The sequence below is a fragment of the Diadema antillarum genome, unplaced genomic scaffold (genome assembly GCF_040938485.1).
Source record: "Diadema antillarum isolate AM-2024a unplaced genomic scaffold, OU_Dant_1.0 scf00000115, whole genome shotgun sequence".
Lineage (NCBI taxonomy): Eukaryota > Metazoa > Echinodermata > Echinoidea > Diadematoida > Diadematidae > Diadema > Diadema antillarum.
In genome coordinates, this window is record NW_027271004.1 from 352,789 (window position 1) to 376,835 (window position 24,047).

Sequence of the window (24,047 nt, forward strand, 5' to 3'; positions counted from 1 at the left end):
CAATCCATTTGTGCCCGTATGCTTCTATAACGGCCACTTTTTCACAGGCATTCATTGCCAGAGTGTCGTTAATTACTTGCAGCAAAATGTCTGCCTTGATCTCTATTAGGTGTCGATGTGGTGAGATTTACCAAGGACAGCGAATACAAACAGGAGACCATTCTCGGCCTGGCAATGTAAGTTCCCACTTTCACTGGCTTTTTACAAGTGAAAGTTGTGTTACTTGCCTTTGATTGTATTTATTCCGTGCTTCTTTCTTCTTCTTTTTTTGTAACTTGTCATTCATACATTCACTGCAACCACAGATGTGCTGTCAATGGGTGTAAATTCTACACATATGGAAGCAATGATGTGTACTTGTAAAAATGAGCAAAGCAATGTTTTGTAAGTTCAAAAAGAAAATCCAGCTGATATGATGATGGTGATGATGGTGATGATGGTGATGATGGTGAATGATGATGTTGGTGATTTTAGTGATGGTGATGATTATGATGATGGTAATGATGATGATGATGGTGGTGATGGTGATAGTAGTTGCAATGATGGTAATGGTAATGATTGTGATGATTACGGTGATGATGATAGTGATGATTATGAGGATGGTGATGATATTGATGGTGATCGTTATGATTAAGATGATGATGATGATGATGATGATGATGATGATGATGATGATGATGATGATGAAAATAATGATAGTTGTGACCATGATGGTTATTGGTAATGGTGATGATTGTGATGACGGTGATGGCTGCAATAGTGATGATTATGCTGCTGTTGCTGCTGCTGCTGCTGCTGATGATGATGATGATTTCAACTTTACCCTGATGGTCCACTGTTTGTTTGTTTGTTTTGTTTTGGTTTTGGTTGCTCCAACTATGTTGTAGGAGTCTTGAGGATGATGTTTACAACCTGTCAGTGTCCCTCGCCCAGCGATACCAGCTTCCAATGTGGGAGGTTTTAATGACCCACCTGGAGTTTCTCTTCTCCGACAGTGGGTAAGATCATTCAAGCTTCCATTTGTTTTTACCTTATTCCCATATATTTTCAAGTCATGTCATTCAGCTTGTACAAAATAACACCCTGGTCCCCCCAGGCCCCTCCCCCTCCAGATCTCGGCCGTCGACCAAGTGATCACGACAAAAATTGGCACACACGTTACCTGTGATGTAATCTAAAATACTATTAAGTTGATAAATTATGCTAATTTATGCATAATGATGCAATAAATCAGAGTGTTTGCCCTAAATCACTAAATGAAGCATAAAACAGGCACATTTTTCGTGTGATCATTCTTTCTCATGTCCTTAACAAATGTAAAAGAAAAAATGGTACAATCAGAAAATTTCTGAAGTACTTTTTTTGTTTTTTTGAATTTCTTATGTATTTCTTCTTTTTTACCTTTTGTTTTTCATTGTTTTTTCGATGATATTTGTCTGTGACACTGTTCCAAGCATGAAAATATGTTATTAATTGAAAAACCTTCAAATAGTCATGCTTTTATGAAATTTGTCTGTAAGCACAGTTTGCATTGAAATTGTAAATGAATTCACGTTTTTGAGCAACTTTTGTTCTGACATTCATGTACATGTTAATGCGTAACTTCGAAACCGCCTACCCGGGTTTCGCAAATTTGGTGTCAAAAGATGCGGGAGACTCAAAAGAAAAAGGCCATGAAACATCGAGGTGATAGCTTTATGCGATGACGATACATCATGTAGAATGTTGGGGGGGGGGGGGGGAGCTCTGAGGCCTAGTTAGGGTTGAGATGTTCCCCCAGGAGTGTAAAGCCACAGATACGACTGTGATTCAATTTACCTGGGTGCTGACTGTTCTTCTTTCTGTACCATACAATGAGAAAGAGGCATTGAGAGAACATTTGGGAAACAAACAAACAAACAAACAAACAAAAGTTCATGACAATACAAAAACGGAAGTATGACCAGACTGCTATTTGTTTTCTGTTCTATATTTCATATTTCATGAATCTACTCATGGAATGTTAAATAGAATGAAATATGATATAGATGATAAACATGTATTTGCATTAATAAGGAAATAACAATGAATATGATTACATTACTTTACATATCGTGAAACGCACCATTTGTTTAGTGTTAAACCAACACAATGAAATGATCTTTGGATCCAAGAATAAACTCTGCCCCCCCCCCCCCCTTGAGTAATCAAAATAACCAAAATATGACATCCTTTGCAGGTTGTCTACCCCTGAGATTGAGCAGCGAAGCCAGAAGCTAGAACTACTCAACACCCTGCTGGAGAAACCTGCTGACTTTTGCCATCGAATGGAATCCTGCATCTACCCTACCATAGAGGGCGCCGATCATGCCCGACTCATCTACTACTTCACTCTGCTGCAGAAGAGTGGGGAGGAGGTCAAGGGTCAACTGACCAGCCCCGACACCCACGTCAAGCTACTTAGGAAAATCAAGGCAGCTGCAGCAGGTTAGTTGGAGTGAAAAAGTCACAATAATTATAAATTAGGCATTTTGTATGCAGATGCATTTAGACAATGATGTTAAAGGACAAGTCCACCTTCATATACTTAAGGATTGAGAGAATGCAGCAATATTAGTAGAACATATCAGTGAAAGTTTGAGGAAAATTGGACAATCCGTTCAAAAGTTACGAATATTTTAAGTACATGTATCTGCGCAGTCACTGCTGGAAGAGAAGACTACTACAGTGTATGATGTCACATGCGTACAACTATATAAGGAAAATAAAAAGAGAATTTCACAAAACTTTACTTTTTGAATAAAGTGCACATTTCCTCGACTTGCTACTGACGTATGTTAAGGGTAATATTATTCCCCCTGCCTTCTGAAAGAGAGAAGTCGAGTGTTCTTTTGTTACGCAAGAAAAATGGAAATATGTTGAATTTTCTTTACTCTTTCTTTATATCGTTGTACTCATGTGACATCACAAGCTATAGTGGTCTTTTCATCCAGCCGTGACTGAGCAGAAACTTCAAAAATTCATAACTTTTTAAGGGATTGTCCGATTTTGCTCAAACTCTCACTGATGTGTTCTATTAATATTGCTGCATTCACTCAACCCACATGTCTATGAAGGTGAACTTGTCCTTTAAAGTTGGGGTTTACTGTTCAATCGGAAAAGAGTATGTATTCATAAACAGTGCCAATGTCATGCATAGCCGCTCTCCTATGACATACAGTTTGTATGTATATTCATGATTTGTGTATATGTGTGTTTTTACATGTAGGCGTGCTTGTGCAAGATGATATTCTTGTGCACATGCTCCTGCTTAAAACAGATCATATATGACCTTTTTCCCGACCATCACCATACTCTGTTTGATGTAGGTCTGGACTACAAGCGTCTAATGGATGGTGTGTCGGATCCAATCAATGTCATCTCCCCAACACTTGTGTCATCGAATGTCCACGTTCTTGCCAAATTAGCCCCAAAGATCCCTACAAAGGTACATTTTTTTTTTTTCAGATGATTGTTAAAAGATTTTTGTTAGTAGAGTGTTGATTCTGCACTGTGATGCAAAAGTAAGAGTAAAAAAAAAGAACAAATTTTTACTATAATTATCAGATATGAATGCTGATCACAAATGTAAACAGTGAATGAAACAGAATTCATTGAATATCTTGTACATTGTAAATGGATTGCCCAAATGACATTGTAATCAAGGTGAAATTCAGGTAGACACAAAGTGAAATTTGCATGTGGCACAAAGTTCATAAGCTACAGAGCGATCCATAAGTAGTGTGCTAGATATGGATGATGAAACTGCTGTGCATGTCCAGAGACTCCAACCCCAAGCACCTTCTGATCTTGAGATTCTCCCGCCTGAAACCCCTGGCAAACGGGAGATTCAAACTTTTTGTGTGCAAAGCGCAAAGTTTCTTGCGGCCGGGGTCCAGCTCTAGGGTTCTAGATGCTCTCTCGTGCTATCTAAGGCTTATTTTGAACATACGATGACACTAAGTAAGAAAATCATTTCAAGCGGGACAAATTAAATCTCGAGCGAGAAAACAGGAGATTTTGCAAAAATCGGCTTTCGGCGGGAGATCTCCCGTCGAAAACGGGAGAGTTGCGAGTCTCTGCATGTCATGTCGAGCTCAAGCACTGCAAGAGTCCGTATGTGCTCTGATGCGTCATAAGAAAGGCAAAACAGTGGGAGAAGAAGTAAAGTCAGATTCAATATTGGATGTGAAAATTAAGCCGTGCATTTTATGAGAGGCAAGATTTAAGTAGACTCATGAAGTAAGTCAATGAATGATGCTACTGTGTATTGGAGTACAGTAGGATGTCACATGTTCACTGTCATTTTGATTGACCAGCTCACTGATGTCTTGACTTGTTTGTTTGTTTGTTTGTTTTTCCTCCTCCCAGGATGGAGGCCATTTATCGCAGTCCCAGGTGTTTCTCGCCTTCACCGTCAAAATGTTCTGGGAAGGAGACCAGAACCTCAAGAAAGTCCCTCAGAATTCAGTAAGCTTCCTCCCATCCTTAACAGCAATTTTTAGTATTCAAGACTCAAGGGCTTGGAGCATTAGACATATGCTGAATGATTATTTAAAGCCACATTTACTCCTCAACACCACATAATTCCATGTCGTCATGGTAAAAGAATAAAAAATAAACATGAATTTTATAAATCACATTCATATACTGCATCTGTCAAGGATTGGGTTTTTGAAAATAACCCGCCATGCTCCACTATAATGGGAAAACAAATTTTTTGTTTATGTTTTTTTTTCCGTGTGTGTTATATAACTAGTTTCAAGCCTTACTATGACATATGCACTGCTGTTTTGCTTCTTGGCTCATCCATGTGCAATTAGCACATAGCTTGAAGTGTGTTAACCTGTTTGTACAGAGCTATATAGAAACAGAGCTCAAATGCGTTCAAAAGGTTTTGATGCGTTCCAAAAGTTCTGAAATCATTCTGTTATTAAAACCCTTCCATGGTGTGTCCCAGTATGTATCTCCTTTTCAGCACTATGTGCCGAGTTGACACCGTTTGTTGACTTTTGGTAGTACCTAGGCACAAACCACGAGGGGTGGCATCATTCACTGGTTTTCTGGTGTGTTGGGTGTGTGGCAGTAGACTGCTACACTGGGTTTGCACCCTGCTCTTTATGAAGAAGCAAAGTGGGATCTTTATGTGCGTAAGTTGTGACTCACTCCACACACAGGTCCTCTAATTGATGTCCTATCCGAGGGATGGCATAACTACACACAACATTTGCTCAGCCAGACTCCTGGGACTCAAGCCCAAACCATCTTTGATCGTGAGGGAGATGTGCTTACTGCTTCTAACTGAGCCACCTCTCTCCCTGCACAGTCTGTACCTTACTCATAGATATTAGCACATGTACATGTACCACGTTCCTGTTATTGCTGTTCATTATTGAATACGTGTGTATAAATCACATTGCAGGCTGATTGGCAGCATCGTTACGAGGCGTGCGGCGAGTTCTTCGGTCGCCTGACCCTCTCCGACTTTCTCGACCTCATCTCACGGATCGTCTTCTCCCAGAAATCACTGGACAAGGTAAAATATCAGGAGGTACCATGTACTAAACATCTCTGTTCCAATAGTGTCTGTAAATGGCCAAATTGGACATGAATTTTACCACAATGAATGCAGTTAGAATGCAATTTTGTAAGTCCAGAATTTGGGAGAATAGATGCATTCTTTAGCTTATGGAGAATTAATTTATGTGAAATTTATGTATTCATGGTAAAATATTATCACAAAGAAAGAAATAATAGTAAAGAGGAGTACTGTTTTGTTGCCATAACTACATTAAAAACTTGTTCCTAGATTTAATCATTGATTTGTTTATTTTTGTGCTTGCATCTCAAAAGAACCTGAAGATGTTGCGAGCAAGCTTTCAGTGGTGCAATGATCACAGGCCTGGGTATCTCTCATATGAGACAGAAGTACACGTATTTGTGGTTCTTCTATTATAGAAATACAAATGATCGTGTTCCCATAATGTACTCATCCTTCTTCAAATTCAACCATAAAAATGATTCTCTCTGTGACGTAGCTTCCTTTGGATTGTCGTCAAAACATCATTAGCCGAGCCCTGAAATTCACCCGCCAGCAGGGCTCGGGCAAGCAGAAGTTTTCTGGCGAGAGCAGCGAAAATGACCTTGAGGCAGGCATCCAGCTGCTGCAGCAATACCAGAAGCATCTACAGACACTGACCACAGAGGGCGCCCTGCAAATAAAACAATTTGATGAGGTACGATACTTGCCATTATTGTTTATCATTTTTGCACACTATGTTGTTGGAATGTCCTTACTCGTGAATTACTGTGTCACTTTATTGCATGATAATCTGTTTTTTTGTTTTTTTTTTGTTTTTCATAGGGAGTTTCTATTTCTCCTAGCCACCATATTAAAGAATCGTGGCATATCCTGTAGCAAACATACAGGCTGTAAGTAAAATTTGATTCATAGATTATACCTTGTTCACTGTTCTAAGGCTTTTATTGAGCTGATAAAGCTAATATATTTTTATGCCCTTGTCATGTTTCTTTCTCTTTGCATTTAGTCCTAAAAGTAAATGAGTTTTAACTTTATAATGCAAATATATCTATGTGCATAAAGAAAAGCAATTCATGTTACTGTCTCAGCATCTCAGTATCTTTTCACTTTGAGATATCTTTTTTTCATCTGTCTGCATGACTTCCAGGAGAACGCTACCCAGTTCTTCGCCCAGTATGACTTGAGTCGTGGCGAGGCTGAAGCCGTCAAGTCTGTCTTCGTCGCACTGCTGTGCCGTGGTGCCCCGCTGCGTCTGCTGGAAGACGCCCTCGCCTGCTCCAAAGTGGGCAAGTGGTCAGTGCTGTCTGTGGTCCGCGAGGCGCTGGGAAGGGTACAGACAGCTATCCAGTGAGTTCGATGACGATACTGAATAGGGTGCATCAGTAAGGCATGATGCCATTCAGGGAATGGCATCATGCATAGATTTTCAGTAGTTTTGTATAAAATAGATGCTACATTGCATGTAGATCTTTGTAAGGTATTCACAAGAATATGTACAAAATGCAACCAATTCATTGAATATCTACTGTCTTTATATTTATCTACTTATCTATCCATATGTGTGTGTGCATATATTGTATATACAGGGTATATATGTGTGTGTGTGATAATGATAATATAGACATTTATACTGTGCAAAATATCCACTCATAGGTGCTCAAGGTGCTCACAATTAATGTTTATAACCAAATACACAATCCTACAATATATTATATATTCCTCTACACTCATCTGATAATATGTGTATTGACAAATAATTCATGAACACCAAACAACCTTTGGAATTGATGAAATTCTTGAGTCAAGTTGTTCTTATTGCAACTGATTATCAAATTGCCCTACATCTACCTGAATATTTAGGCAATTTCCCAATAAATTGCAATTAAACAGCCTGCATGGCATTATTAATCCTGTTTCTCAATTGACGATCCAATGTTAACAGTAGGTCCAGTGGAAATTCTTTTTTGATTAAAAAATCTTAATATCCTTCTTTGCTTTGCCCGCATCCAGGACTGGGAGTACTGTAGAAGGGATTGACCTCGAAGGAGAACCATTGAGTTTCCTGAGGAGAATCGCATCGGCTGTGCAAAAGCATTCCACAGAAGGGTACGTATGCCACGGGGCGGGAATACTGATATTTTCTAAACATACCTGGATGCATAATCATACTCACAAATGGCAGACATCTTTGCTGGGGGAATTGTTGTTGTTGTTGTTGTTGTTGTTGTTGTTGTTACCTAATATGTTCTCATTGTAAAACAAAACGAAAAAATAAATGGTTGAGATCCTTTGTCTGAAACTATTTCTTCTGCTAGTGGTCCTAGATTTAATTCTTTGTGAGGATCTAGCACATACTGTGTAATATCAGCCTATGTATTTCTTTCTATTGGAACAAAACATTGCATGTTTGTTTATTTGTGTAATAGAACAGGATATTATATTTCATGTTGAGCAAAAGCCCATCCAAAACATAAATTCGACATTTATGACATTGCAACAACAAAAAAAGAATTCACCTGGACACACTGAGACAAGGTGCCCTGGTAAACGATGGTTCATTATTTGATTATAATTATCTCTTCTTCTTTTTCAGTCACAAAAGGAGACATACAGAGTGAAAAAAAAAAATGTGAAGATTGGTCAAAACAGAAATAAGAGTTAGAAATGAGGAAATATATTGGTCTGGGTACCCAAAAGCTAAATTAAGGTCTGTTACTTGGAAACATGAAAACCGTTAGTCTGAGATTAGAAAAAAAAGAAAGAAAAAAGAATTGATTACGGCCTGGTACTTCATTCTAGCTTTCACAGTTCTTTTATTGGTAATAGACCTTCTATACACAAATATGATATTTCACCTTATTTATTTATTTTATTATTATCATTGCTTTTTTTGCAGTGGCATCCTAGTTACCGCAAATCACGTCCTGGACGAATTGCGACCTTTCTGCAGTGATACGTCAGTTGCAGTGCAACCGCGAATTGACGTCCTACAGCTATTAGAAGAGGTATTGGGAATGTGACCCACAATGTTACTGACAACTAAGATTGCAAGAAAATGCTCTTTTGAATGAAATTCACTAAAGAGAACATATTGTACGTGAAGAAAAGTGTTACAAAGTATGTAGAGGAAGGAGTAAAAGAAAATAATCAGTGGAAATTATGAATATGAATTAGTGGAAATAATGGATAAAGATTCAAAATTATTGGAAGTGATGGAAGCACTTTTAGAGGACTGAAAAAGATTATGATAAATGCATACATCTCTGCGTTTGCTATTCGCATTTTGACTTTCAGAGAGCATTTGGCTGTGAAGACATGAAGTGTGAAAAGAGAGAAATAAAACGTTTAAACTGTTTGTATTATTCTCCTTTCTTTTTATATAATTGATTGATTTGTTTCTTCAATTCTTTGATTTGTCTGTTTATTTATTGGGGAGACTGTTTATATCGGTACTACCACCTCGACCTTATAGCATCAATTCATACCATTTGCAAGTTCAGCTTTTGTAAATAAGACTAAATTCAAATGACCAGAACTGGAGATGAAGTAAAGTCATTTAAGATAAACTCAAAATAAGAAAATAACACATTTTTAAGTCTTGTATGTTTTCACCAAATAATGATATTGGTCTACTTGAGGTGATGTCATAACCTCACTTGTATACTATTGGTTTTTGTAGAAATAGATCAAAGAAATCAATCATGTGATGATGGTGATATACCAACTACACCCAAAGCTATAGGTGCTATTTAAAGCTGTAGCACAGCAACAGGTCCCTTCATCTGATGTTGCACTATAATCAAAGCCAATTCAAATATGGCATGGAATCGCACTTTGAATGTTCTCAATCAATTCAGTTCAATTCAGTTCAATTTGATCCATTTCAATTTACTTCAGTTCAATCCAGTTTAAATCAATTCAATTTCAATTTATGAGAACCAATAATTTGGTGATTAAGACACAGTAACAGTTATGAACACTGTCAAATAACAATTTCATGTGATAATTGAATTGTATTTCATGCATGTTTACATTAAATAATAGTGAATGATGGTCATAGACCCCGAGAAGCACAGCTTTTGACTGGGGTCCATTAACATGATACTAAACAAATTATGATTCAATTGCTCACACACATTATAAAAAGAGACTCACAACACAAACACTGATGATGCAATGTGGACAGTAGCTCTATTCTTTTTGGTAATTTTAGAAATCCTTTAAATTTTGAAGCTGGATTCCCCCTTTAATGAGATTCCCAAAAGTTTATCGCAAACTACAGTCAAGTTGATGTTGCACATTAATGAGTCACCCGTCTATTTCTTGCTGATTTGTTCCCGTCAGACCTTCCCTCTCGGGCAGGCAGACACACAGCTCCTACTGTTCTATAGGACTGAAGCTATTGTCAGCTCCTGTTGGGCAGATGTTCAGGTGAGAATCATAGTGTGTCATTTCCTTCAAGTCATATTTCGTTCATTTTCATGAATGAAGACCAAGAAGAGGAGCACATCAACATACAACACATTTGGGGAGGTGAGGGGATGAAAGTAGTAAAAATACCCTTATTAATGCGATTCAAATCACTACAGATTACACAATTAAGACAGATGACAAGATAAAGATGAGAAAAAAAGTGAAAAACATAGGGAACCCTACATATTGCTTGTAACATATCCAGAAGTGAGTGTGAGATATTTAAAACACCAGAATGAGGAATTGACTTGAAGTACAATCTTTAACCAGTATTGATGGCTTTTGATCCTGTTTTTTTTTTTACAGAGTATGTTACATAGTTTAATTCTCTTGTTGGCTTGTTGGAGAGAGAATGATCTTCAAATGAGATCAGCGCACACTTGAACCTTTTTTCCTTTCTCAATAGATTTAGCTATTTTCAAACTCTTTTTAACTTCAGGACATACAGTATTTTTTAACTCCAGGACATACAGTACTTTTTAACTCTTTATGTTCCATAATGTAAACCCCCTGTGTGCCACATTATTCTGAGACAGCAACATCGTCGTGCTTTGGGAAAACATTCCGTCTTTCAAATACATGTAACTTGTATAGATTTCTTTTAAGCTGGACATGCAGTTAGCAATGTTGTAGAGAAAATGCCAAGCTTTACTTTTTTGTTTTTCTTTCAAATGACTAAGAGATACATTATTGTAAAGGCATGACTTTTGCGCACAGAACAGTAACAGAAACCGAGAATTTAAACGCAGCATCCAGTAGGGAGCACTGCTTGCTGGTCATTCACCACATAAAATGCAAGCTATGTGCGAGAGGAACGGAATCGCGAGAAACGCTTTCATTGTACTGTGGCATTTGGCGATTTATCGATCGGTTTGGGCGGGTTTGTGCGTTTGAGTAGAATATGCGAAGTTGGCATGCTGTCAACTGAGTCGGGCGTGTGAACATGGCACACTAACAACAATCTTATTCTAGAGCTACAATATTGTAACTCAACATAATTCCAAGGCATGGGCAGTGATTCTCATAAGTCCTTGAAGTCAAATGTTTATGAAAACTATCACACCATACAGACATTATGATGAATAGATTGCTATGCACATTTGATTCTTCACAAATGCTTGATCTCTTCTTCTTTCCCAGGTTACGCAAGACAGTGTAGTCTCTGAGACCAGCCGTTTTGAGCTGTTTGAGACTCTGCTGAATTCGAGTGAGAGCATGGCACAACTGTTGTCTCTCTCTGACCTGCTCAAGCAGTGGCCTTCATTCGAGACTACTCACAGGTAAGCCTGCAGGCAGATCCTTGTGTATTGTCTGCCGCGATGGCATTTTGTATTTTGCTCCTTTTTGTTTCCGTTGCCATGGAAACCGAAGCTCAGCCAAATGTTGCTGCTTGCCAGAAATTAGACTGCCTTGAACATAATGAAAACCAAAACTGACATTAAGGAGATCATAATGGAGATTCATCAGTCTTGTATCTAGTTACATAGTCATGCATTTTTGCCACCTTGATCATATTGTGACATTTACAAAACAAAACAAGCAACATGAACAAACACAGAAACAAATACCTTCATATATTATTCTACTGCATTGCGTTGAAGCTGAAATTTAATCCGTTGAGGACTAGTCCCGAGTTTACTCAGGCAAATTTGTATGGGAAATGTGTGTTGTAGCAAAATCAGCCCGTCCTCAATTGGTTAATGTGCATTAACATATTGCAGAAAAGTGTGAAAGATGTTATGTTTTGTGTATTATTTCTGTGAAGAATTTCTATTTTTGCATTTATGATCATTTGACTGTGGGCTAGTGCATGCTTTTCATAAGTGTTTTTGTTAATTTTGTAGGTGTTTTGATAATTTTATAATTATCATGAAACTATATCTTACATTTGAGTGATAGAGCATACAAATCAGCTAAGAGAATTTTAACTGACATAGGACAATTCACACACAGGAAATATTGTACATTGCTCATACAAAATGGCTTCAAAACTACTTCTATGAACATTCAGTATGATTTTTCTCTTTTGTGATCACTGCAGGGGCATCGTAACATAGCCACTTCAAACTATAGTTTGGGATCATTAATACATACATATTGTAAGAAATATCAAGGTATTTCAGAAAAAAAGAGAAGACATCTGATGCTAATGTGTCTTCACATTGTCCCTGTAAAGCCTACATGTACCTCAGAACCTCAATTGATTCATTTTTATTTTGTGGAAGTTTGGGAAGCTAATTCTCTGTTCTGCTATCTTTTTCTCTCCTTCCTTTTTAAATTCTGCCTGTCACATAGTACTCCTGTGGAAACTCCATGGGTCATGCTTCTGTCAAAGATGATAGTTCATGCAGAGTTCAAAGGTCAACTGGTCGTTGACCTCATCAGGGACATACAGGGTACCCATCCGCTCTCATCAGACGTAAGTCTCCTGCCATATCTTCTTCCCATCTACTACACATTAGAGAAATAGACACTGAAAGCTAACAAATCATGGAAAGTTAAAGCCATTACATATCCGAATATTAATGTGCATGGTGATTTTCTGCTTATCTCAAAATATTGCATCAAATATACATAACTTGCAGAGTACTCCTCATATATATGGTGTCAACAAAGAGACATGGCATATAATTTTACGTTCATGGATGTATTGGATACTAAAAAAAAAAAATGGGCCTTTTTTTATTAAATTATTCCAAAAAGATGTAATATCCTTAATGCACTGAGAGTAGTTCTTTCTTTCATTGTGTTGAAGGACATTTCATGTTGCAAAGAAAAAAAACAAGCCACAAAGTGTTTCATAGATAAGATATATTTTCCAATGGCACTATTTAGCGGTCACATCTCAACAAAAACTATTTGTGAAGCTTCATCATGAAAGCCATATAATGCCAGGAGTTTTTTGTTTGTTTTTTTTTGTTTTGGTGTTTGGTTTTTGCCAGATATGAATTCATCAGATGCTAATGTTTAAATAAAAGGATACCTTGATATATGTGTGGATTGAGTGAATGCAGTAATACTAGCAGAACACATTGGTGGAAATTTAAAGAAAATCAGACAATCCGTTCAAAAGTTATTAATTTTCGAAATTTCAGTGCCACCATTGCTGTATGAGAAGGCTACTACAGTCTGTGATGTCACACACGTAGAAAAATATAAAGAAAATACAAAGGAAAATCAACATATTTTCACTTTTCCTACTCAATGAAGGAGCACTTGACTTGCCTTTCAGAAGGCAGGGGGAATGATATTACCCTTAACAGATGTCAGCAAAAAGTTGAGGGAATGTGTACTTTTCAACAAAAAAAGAAGAAATTTTAATGGAATTCTCTTTATATTTTCTTTGTATCGACATTTTGATGGAATTCTCTTTATATTATCTTTGTATCAAATTGTGTTTCTGTTGAATCTGTGTTAAGTAAATTATGTGTAAATTCCCCTCTTTCCTCCCCCCCCCCCCCAAAAAAAAAAATGGCAGTGCATAACAGAGCTTCACTCCCGACTGGTCAAGAGTGGTCACCATCTGGTGGCCATCAAGGCAGTCCTCATCACAGCCCAGTCCAGTCTCTATCCAGCCATCGTTGACTTCATGAAGGAGCCCAAACACGTAATTCTCAGATTACATCACATTTTGTGCCTTTTTTCTTGTCTTCCGAAGACATACTGTTGTAAGCAATTTAAAGGGATGGTACAGTTTCCGTTGGGATGGTGCTTCAGGTTTCCAACATTTTTTGATGATGATTTTTTTTTAGATGATGAGAACTCTCTTATCAAATATGAAAGAGCATATAATTCTAACGGGAATTCAAAGTTTATTTGATGAAAACTGGTTTTGAAATGGCTGAGATATTGAAAACAAAGCAATCCTGATAAAAGGTGGAACCCACCTTTTATAATGATTGCTTTATTTTACTTTGTTTTTGGATTTCTCAGCCATTTCAAAACCAATTTTCATAAACTAAACTTTGAATCCCTGTAAGAATTGTATGCTCTTTAACATTTTATAGAGTGGTTTCTAAGTATCTTACAAAAAGTTAAGAGCTGAATTCTCACCTTAACCAATACTAGACCATCCCTTTAAAGGAAAAAAAATAATGAAAATAAGTAAAAAAAAAAACAACCAACCACAACAAAGTCTGTGAAAAAAAACAACAACAACATTTTACTTGTAGGAGCTAGCTACTTATGCTTGGCCATCCAAACCATGGACTCTGCGGTCTTGATATCCTTGCTAGAGTCCATTAGCAGTGGACACTTCATCTCTGTTGCGTAGACCTTGCGAAGGCGACCTGATGTCGTCAATTCAGTAGGTCCCCTGGTGATAAGCATCTTTAATTGCTTTGTTATTAGCCGCACGGAGTGGGCAAAGGAGACTCATCTCCTCAAGTGGTTGAGGTGCCCTTGATATAATTTTTAATAGTATGCGTGGTATATTTGTGCCAAGTTTTACAAATGAAAATAGAAAAATTAAAAGTCTTTTGATTATTGTAGATTGTTGATTATTGTAGATTGCCCTTCTTCTGTCTCTAGTAACTATTTCCAGTGAAGAGCAAAGGTGTCCTCGATTCTTAAGGCTTTCAGTCTGTCATCAAGAGGCATTTTCGTGACACAACTTCAAAAAAAAAAAATGGTAGATGGATGACTTCAAAACTCTACTGCAGATGTTCCTGGTGTTCAATTTCTCCTATTTGTTCATTACAAATACCTTGTCGCTGTCTCCTGATGCTTGCTGAAATTCATTAAATTAGATGAAGTGATAGATGTGATATATGTGTAGAAAGGTAGATTTATATTTACTATGATGTTAGCGATCCTTTCTGAGAAAGACACCAATGTTTTCACTTGAAATTTAGAATTGAAAGTTTGCTAAAACGTCTCCCTACTCTATCATTTATTCACTATAAAGTGGAAACCAATTTGTGAAACACATGTATCAGCAACACAAAGTTGTAATTGGCCTAAATCTAAGCTTTTTCTCCGGGCTCAATTCACCAGAATCTTGTGGAGTTGACTCTATGTGTGTGAATGTACAGGGAGAAGTCTTTTCCCAACTGAGGCTGGCATATTGCGTCAGAATCAAGTTATCATTTCTTGTGTGTCGTGTCATGTTTGATGTCTGCCTGGATTTCATGCATCTTATAACTGTTAGTGCTCTTCTCCAAGCCGAAAGAAAAAGAGAAATAACGCGAATACTTTGATACAGGTATATCCTCGTGATATGATATATTAACTACATTAGGAGATCATGGAGTGAAGATTAAGTTTTCAAAATACATATTTTTTTCTAAGTAAAAAGAATCCACACTGAAATTTGAGTATCATCAAATATGAGAAGTTGTCACAGGCATAAAAATCATATTTCACTGGACTGAAATTTGTCGTGTTTTGTTTACCTCCTCAGTTTGGCGAGGAGTCGTACGACGAGGAATTGCTCCAGCTGTTTGTCAGCCGTTCCTTCGCCAGCGAGGTTGTGGACACACCCTACTTTCCTCCCCTGGCAGACTTCCTGCTCAACTCGGGCCAGGATGCGGACACAGGGAAGGTTGCTAGGCAACTGATGGAATCCGGCCACGAAGCAGAGGCATCGTCCCTGTTGATACGGCAACGGATGACACATCCGATGCTCAGCACACTCGACACAGCATTCGCCGCTGTGAGATCTTGGCTCAAGAAGTAGTATGGCCAAAACCAGCTAATAACCAATACACTTGTTTCATCTCATGTGCATCTTGATTCTGTCTTCTTCTTTTTTTTCATCAATTTTTCTTTACCCCCTTTTTTTTTTCCTTACTCTGCCAGTTCAGCTCTGGTCATGGAATGTAACCAATTGCATTCAATCACGAGGCTGTGAGGCAAGCTTGTTCACAGTGGCATAAAGATCTAAATATAGCTCAAAGCAGATGTCTCACACATTCCCCCTCCCTCCCCCCCCCCCCCCTCTTTTCTCATAACCAGGGGGGTATTGCCAGACCTTGAAAAGAGTGCTCCTGGTTAACAGTGACTCATAGCCAAATTTGGTCTTGAACAGTTACAAGAATTAATATAGCAGTGATTGTTCAAAGGGCTGTCTGCAGCCCTATCACCTATCAGCAAATCATCCTATTCTCAATAAATGATAGTGTTTTCCAATACCTTATTCATTTGACTTTCTCCGTTTGCACAACACAAACAAACAAACAAACAAAATACACAGAAATGAACAAACCCAGAAAGTATTCCTCTTACGAGGAGTCCATCATGACTTCATGCTGTAGAGCAAGGTCAACCCTCAATTTGCAGACAAATCATTTGAGGATTTTCTCTTCTAAATTTACCCACAGATTATTATAATTTCCTCACACCGGGGTTAGAAATCATTCATAAATCAGTGGCAGAGGCAGACTTGCGCGCCCCTTTATTTTTGGTTAAAACAAAAGGAATAGCAAGAAAAAATGGGGGGAGGGGGCATGCACCCCCCTTTACAGAATTCCTGGATCCACCCCTGTAAATCATAGCAATACTTACTCTTTGGAAGAAGAAAGTTAATGTTAGTTGAGGAAGTGTTCGAGCAAAAATATGATTTTCAGCATTCCTGTCAGGGAATAATTTTCTAACTCAAATTTGATTAGCAATTTCAGCTGATGAACAATATTTCACATGGTATCCTGTACATCTCTATGGAAGAAAACTGCTACACAAAAGATAGTTTGTGTAGCAGTGGTGTAAAAGTGCGTAGCAATTGCGATGCGATACCAGGAAAATTATTCCCTGCCTTTGTTTTACGAAACCAAGAAAAACATTGTGAGGCAGTAAATGATTATGGCAGTGCCACATCTAACCTTGTGTAAAGCATCTTCTTCCCAATGGACAATCTCTTTTTTTTTTTAGCCATGTCATTTTTGCTTATTATGATTCAGAAACAAAGTTTAGACAGGGAAAACATGGAATGCCTGCTTGCTTTGTAAAGTTTTCTGTGATTTTTCTGTTTATTTGTATACTGTAAAAGTGGATATTTTCGCGCGACTAATTTTTCGCGCTTGGCCGTGTAAGAAGAGTTTCGCGTGTTTTAATTCCGTGGAATCAAGACATCATGCACTGGAACATATGGCAAGCAAAAATATTCGCGTGCTTCATTTTCACACTAGTTTCTGGTTGTGCGAAAATGCGCGAAAATTTCAACACCGCGAAAATTTCCACTTTTACAGTATGTATGCACTCTGTGTGTGTGTTGGTGTGAGATGTGAGAGAGACAGAGAGAGCATGTGTATTTCATTTGTGCGCATGATGCCACATCACATACAGAGGAGTGGATGGTTGCTCAGTCTTAACCCGTCGAGGACAGACTGATTTCGCTACAACACGTACTTCCCATAGACACCTGCCAGAGTATGCTCGGAACTCGTCCTCAACGGGTTAAAAATAAACCTAGTAGCCACACACAGAAAACTCGCTTCTGATTCTTTGAGTATTGACGAATATTTTCTGCCTATTTGTCTGACAGTCAATTAGTTAATCTATTCAAAATGAAGTACTTGCCAGACATAATAGTGTGACAGTATTGATGCTTTGCTTGTGGAAATAGCACAAAGACTTTTCATGTGACTACTTATCAAGTTTCTCATTAAAGAAAAGCAAGAGTCAAAAAGATGTACTGAAAACAAGCAAAAAATGTGAGGTTTTTGTTTAACAGAGCATTTGTTTTGGTTGTTTATTGGAAGTAATGAGAAATTCATGCCAGTAGTGCTTAGTAAGGTGTTTACTTCAAGTGACTTTTTTTTTTTGCATATTAATAGCTCTCATATTTAAGTACCTCTTTTTCTGCGGCTCACTTTAAGTATGCTCTTCACTGTATTTAGTGTTAATGATTTTTTGCATTCCTCAAATCCATGTGAATTGTGTGGGTAGCTATGTGCCTGACCTGTTCAGATGTATGTAAAGACCTGACATTTTATGATTAGATGTTTGTTTTGTTTTTATCAAATGATAAAAATATAAAGAAAGTCATACTTTCAAATACAGTCAAACCTGCCTTAGCGGCCACCTGTCTATAGCGACCACCTGTCTACAGCGGCCACTGAAAAATCCCTCCGAGAGAAAAGCCCTGTTAAAGACCCTGTGTATAGCGGCCACCTGTCTAACGCGGCCAGCGGCCACAAATTTTGTTTCCCGCGGTAGATTTTAACCTGTCTATAGCGGCCACAGAGCCGGTAATTCAGCATGTTTTTCTGATTTGTGGCCGTGCCAGACATTCATGGGCAACGCTCAGTGATCGCCACCGCTGCATTCATCACTTATTCAGTCATAATAATGCACTAGTGTAAAGCTTTCTTCACGACTGTACACATGCTACTGTGCAACAATAACACCGGCATTGTTCAATGCCATGAAATACACGTGTGTATACTTACGCATACATTATGTACATTAAATACTTATCGACGTATCCAACGATGATATATGTACATGTACAGGCAATGCACATTAAGTTGGATTACCTGTCTATAGCGGCCACCTGTCTATAACGGCCACTTTTTTCGTTTCCCTTGGGTGGCCGCTATAGACAGGTTTGACTGTAGTATAATATGCCTATCTGTTGGAAGCTAGAAATATATTATTTTGTTTTTCTTGTAAGACAAACAGATTGTGATTATTTAGATATTATGACATTAAACTCTTTGATGGGCAAAAATCTGTCTTGAAGAGTGATGGACAGGGGGAAACAACTTTGAAATTGCAGTCAGAGAAATGATTTACAAAACTTTCATGAAAAATTCATGTATCTATGTGTGTTTTTCCATGATCATACCACTTTGCGACATTCATGAATATCAGAGGACCTCTGCAGTCCTAACTTTCTGTTAGTACCTGTATTCTGCTTAACTGAATTTTGCAGTGTGTATACAGTCACCTAATCACAGGGCAATTTGGGTAAAGTGTCTGATTCAGTAGCTGTAGTCAGTCTGTCAAGCTCTGAAAATATATCATCTCTAATGGATTTACTATGCAGCTTGAAATGAAAGAAATTCATGCCGAGCTGTATGCACATGCTAATCAATGTGCAAATGAATTGCTGATACCTTTTTTTTTTTTTTGTGCGATATAATTGATTTTTATGATGTCTCTTTTGAGTGCATGCATCTATGTTACAAAATATGTCGCTTCCTTGAACTTTAAACTTTGCGATAAGACGAATAACATTGTGTAGAATCACACCGTATGTTTTCAAAATGAGTCAGGGGAAAAGAGGCATGTTTCTGTAGATGCGTCCTTCTCCTCTTGTGTGGGGCGTTTGTACAACAGGACATGTAAAAAGTGTTAGCATAGTACATATACAAAGATGCAACTCCGTGCTCGATTATGTTGTGTGCATTACAGCATCACGTTTGCATGTTAAGTGCATACTGAATTTCCATGTGTCACCACACTCTGGCTCAGTGAATTCATCACTATTTGTATCATTTGTCAACAACATCAAAAAGAGCGATTCTGTGTGCAATACCTCTGTACTATACATCGTGTTGGCAATCAACATATATAGCTGTGCCAGCATGATCATCAGAGCATAGGAGATACGAGAGATACGGATGAAAAACAACAACAGAAGAATATAAAAAGTCTAAGAATTGGCTAATTTGTATGCAATTATGCAGTGAAGCTTTTGTGTCACCATCATGTGTACTGTAGTTATGTGACTGTTTGATTGGACTGTTGAATTCTTGTTCATATGATGTAAATACATAACGCATAAATAAATAATACAATGCAATAAAAGTAAATATACACATGTTTCATGGTGAGTCTTATTTTATGCATGAGTGTGCTTGTGTGTGAGTGAGTGTGTGTGTGTGTGTGTGTGTGTGTGTGTGTGTGTGTGATGTATTCATATTGAATACATATTTTATTGAAAAGAACAAAATCATGGACACATTTCGGGCATTGTCTGACAATGAAGTTTACCACATGGTGCCTTGTGACGATGGTTGTGATGGTACTAACGGTTCTGATGACTTTGGTTGATGATTGTTTGGAGTGATGATGGACAGTGAAGTGGATTATGATTTTGGTGATGATTTGTAGGAGGAAGTGGAGGAGGAGGAGGATAACGAAGATGATTTGATAACACTGGCAATGACGGTGATGATATTGACAGACACACATGACTCCCTGTATAACGAAATCCTCGGCGACGGGCAATCTTCTTTCAATATATCGAAATCTCATCATATCCGAACAAATCAAGTGTGTAAAGATATCTGGATGATAATTTTGGGCCCTGAATTCTACTCCTTTTGTATCCGGCATTTCGTTATAATCGCGTTCATTTTAACGGGAGTGCATTCTAGTGACGGTGGTGATAAAAGCGGCATGGTGATTTGTTTTATGATTCTATGAGTAGTCTTATTGACTACAGATTTAGGATATTGAGGAAGGGGATTTCTAGTGTTGATGGTGGTGACGAGTAATGTTTTAGGAAGTTGTTCATGTTGATCCTGTTAATGGTGGTGTTCTAGATAGTGACGACCGTGACTATGCATCTTGAAGTGGACGTGGAGAAACGATTAGGTTATTGCTGAACTTTTTTGTAGGTAATTTCCAAGACCGTGTCAAAGTACACTGTATCTCAGTTTTCTTTTCGTTCACTATTTTCTGTATAAGTGTGCTGTAAAAGGTAAACCCAACAGTCTGGTGACACTATTCAAATTACATAGACATGTTCCTTACCTCTCGAAATTATTTACAGACTGCTTTAACACACAAATTAAGAGAAAATTGCCCTCGAGACACGAAATAGAGAGGGAGGGATGGGTCGGGGATGAAGCAAAGTACGAAATTAGCAGTCAATGATATTTTAAGCTCTTACGAACATTTTACGGCTACCGGGATAAAAAGCCATTTGCCAGATTCGTGAAAGCAATTTTCTCCAGGACCCATTACCATCAACACTTGTCTGCTCTTTCTCTTCCGGTAATGATGATTGTACAATCCAAAGTGAATTATTGCCAATGATGGCAGAGCCATTCTCCTGCCGTATGTCTGTGTTATCCCAATGTCTGCACAAATAAAATTCGGGTTGTTTGAATCAGGCCGGGGCCTATTGTCAAGCCAGACGATATTCTGGGTCTGACAAAATATAGTTTTCTTTATACGAGGATTTTTTTTTTAATTGCATTTTCGTGTCGGTATTCTTGAAAATATCTCCCTGTTGGTAATTCGTCATAATACAGATGAAATCTGCAGGCTGTTCAATCGTCGTTTATGATGATCAATTTGAAAAAAGAAAGAAATTGGCAAAATTCTGCAATCTGACAAGAAAGAACGATTTAATTTCTTACTTTGTTTCCAAGTGTTACGCATTGCCCACACTTTAAGCTCAGCAAACCCATGCATTCATGCCTACTCTCCTCTCCATCTTTATGTAGATGACTAGATAGCTAAATAACTAAATAAATCATGTATATTTATATATAGATTATAAAGATAGTGTTACAGACATATAGTACGTTTAGGTACATTAAGTCATAATGCCTTGCCCAAGCCGGAACAATGATCTGCATCATCGCCTTTTCAGACGCAATGTTTTAATTTTCGTTGCGACATCTACTAGTATACTCTCTTGCAATTTATGACACTCTTTGGAAGCAAAATCTTCCTTAGATAACGAAAGTAGGCCTATTCACAAAGCTTTTCGTGAAAAAAAGACAATTTCTGTGCAATATCTGTAGAAAGCAAGAGAGGATATACAGACAAGCACACGCTCCGATTGAAGTTACATTACTCGTTGCATTTCTTGCAAACGTGTTCGCCTTAAAAGCAGTAAATACACAAGATGAATTTAATTGATGATCCGTTGCCACGGAAATAAAATCTTGTCATCTGCTTGCGCGTATCCGTCATCATGCATTCACATATAAAGAAGATTTAAAAAAATTGGAAGCAATCAAAAAAAGATTAAGCAAATCAAAAGGCAGAAACACACTCACGCAAAAAAAGAAAGAAAGAAAGAAATCGGAGATATTTTGCTCCTGGACTATTAACATATTGGCTGGGTATCTACGACACAACAGGATGCGTTCTTGCAATAAAACGCCTAGCCATGCATGTCGATAACGCCATCTGATAAGCAAGTCGCGTTCTGCTGTCCTCATCCCATAACAAGCAGTGACATGACATAATATAACATAACATAACATGATCTAATATAGCATAACATACATGTAACATGACATGACATGACACATATCATAGCATAGTATTAGCATGACATAACATTGTTGTAGTAGAAGATAGTATAAGATAACAGAACATAATTATTCACATAACATGACATAACATGACATGACAAAGCATAGCATAACATAACATAACATAACATAACATAACATGAAAAAACAAAACACTGATATTTATATAATGCCTTTTCACCACTTGTTGCAAAGTACCTTTGGCCTAACTGCCATGTGGAGATAGAGAGAGAGAGAGAGAGGGAGAGGGAGAGAGAGAGAGAGAGGGGGGAGGGAGAGAGAGAGGGGGGGGGGGGGAGGGAGGGAGAGAGATATAATGTGTTTGATTTCCTGTGTATACATTGCATACATACTTACGACTGATTGGCCATTCTTTAAACAGATATCTTCTTAGTCGTGTGTATACAATGATTCAGTCGTACATAACATCAACAGATGGATACACAGATCAACTGATCAATGTGTCTCAGTTGCATTTATGTCAACTTTATCAGCCACCGGCAACTTGCAGGGATGGGGGGGGGGGGGGGGATCTGAAGGAAAGGGGTATGGTATCACCTTCTGCTTAAGCTAAAGCAATACTTGAAATTATAAGAAATAACTACATGCAGATTAATTCTTTGCCTTAATTTCTTGCTCGCACTTTTTCAAGAAAATTCTTCTCATTGAATTGAATATTCATGAGATGTAATCACAAAAGAAGTCTAGAATAACATTGTACAGCTCGAATGGTTGTAGGCCCACTTTTCATGACGCATGACATCAGACGAGTGTTCATGTTCGTGGGTTTTTTTTTGTTTCAGGCTTCTCAATCAACGATGCAGATAATTTACATACATGTAGATACACAGACAGACCCACAGATAGACAGATGAATAGATAGATAGATAGATAGATAGATAGATAGATAGATAGATAGATAGATAAATAGATAGATAGATAGATAATAGATAGATAGATAGATATATAGATAGATAGATAGATAGATAGATAGGCAGATAGGTAGGTAGGTAAATAGATAGATAGATAGATAGATAAATTGATAGATAGAGAGAGAGAGAGAGAGAGAGAGAGAGAGAGGGGGGGGGACAGATTTAGAGACAGAGATAAACAAAAGAGAAGAGGGAGCAAGACGGGGAGAGAGAGAGAGCTAGGAGGGGATATAAAGACAGAAAGAGAGAGAGAGAGAGAGAGTTTATCGGAGGAGAAAAGGGAAGGAGACAGGAGAGCGAGACATGGGGAGGGGGGTGGAGAGGGGGCGGGTATCGGCGGTTATGACGCCCAGCTTCAAACTGTTGATGCATAAGAAGATACAATTCGCGTTAGGTAACCTTCTTTTAACTTTAAATTTCAAGCATCAATAATATAGAATATTTCACTTTTACTATTGTCACTGACTGATATTGATGATAAGCTTAGATTCAAGGGTCAAAGTGAGGTAATCCGATCATGCTTAAAAAAAGCTGTATGATCTGAATGGCTTCATGTTATGTTGATAATTCATCTCTACAGAATATCTGAAAACAAAATACAATGGATAAATTATCTACCTACAGAAATGTCCCCTTGTTATCTTTATTATCATTAATGATTATTGAGGTATTTTTTGATTATTGATTCTTGTAGCACATGGAGGCAAAATGATTTAAATCACCCCCTTGTGGAAAAAAAAAAATTGATGACAGTATATCCTATGAGATAAATCGATACCTTTTTGCTGCGTTGATGTGAAGCGTTCCCGTTATAACGATAAGAAGTAGTCAATGCAAATCTGTTCTCCAGTCCGTTTGAAG

At 37.8% G+C, this 24,047-nt stretch overlaps 1 protein-coding gene across 1 annotated transcript in view; it reads left to right on the forward strand.

Annotated features, from left to right (window-relative positions):
• LOC139719818 (NBAS subunit of NRZ tethering complex-like) overlaps nucleotides 1-15,868 on the forward strand; it is a 58,033-nt gene extending 42,165 nt beyond the window's left edge. The window contains exons 44-57 of the mRNA XM_071631205.1: nucleotides 110-176; nucleotides 888-998; nucleotides 2,219-2,466; nucleotides 3,348-3,466; nucleotides 4,390-4,488; nucleotides 5,441-5,554; nucleotides 6,057-6,254; nucleotides 6,708-6,907; nucleotides 7,571-7,666; nucleotides 8,457-8,565; nucleotides 9,905-9,991; nucleotides 11,174-11,313; nucleotides 12,075-12,081; nucleotides 15,435-15,868. Coding sequence (XP_071487306.1) covers nucleotides 110-176; nucleotides 888-998; nucleotides 2,219-2,466; nucleotides 3,348-3,466; nucleotides 4,390-4,488; nucleotides 5,441-5,554; nucleotides 6,057-6,254; nucleotides 6,708-6,907; nucleotides 7,571-7,666; nucleotides 8,457-8,565; nucleotides 9,905-9,991; nucleotides 11,174-11,313; nucleotides 12,075-12,081; nucleotides 15,435-15,710 — 1,871 coding nt within the window. The 3' untranslated portion in view covers nucleotides 15,711-15,868. The remainder of the gene's footprint in view (nucleotides 1-109; nucleotides 177-887; nucleotides 999-2,218; nucleotides 2,467-3,347; nucleotides 3,467-4,389; nucleotides 4,489-5,440; nucleotides 5,555-6,056; nucleotides 6,255-6,707; nucleotides 6,908-7,570; nucleotides 7,667-8,456; nucleotides 8,566-9,904; nucleotides 9,992-11,173; nucleotides 11,314-12,074; nucleotides 12,082-15,434) is intronic.
• Nucleotides 15,869-24,047: the final 8,179 nt, after the last annotated feature.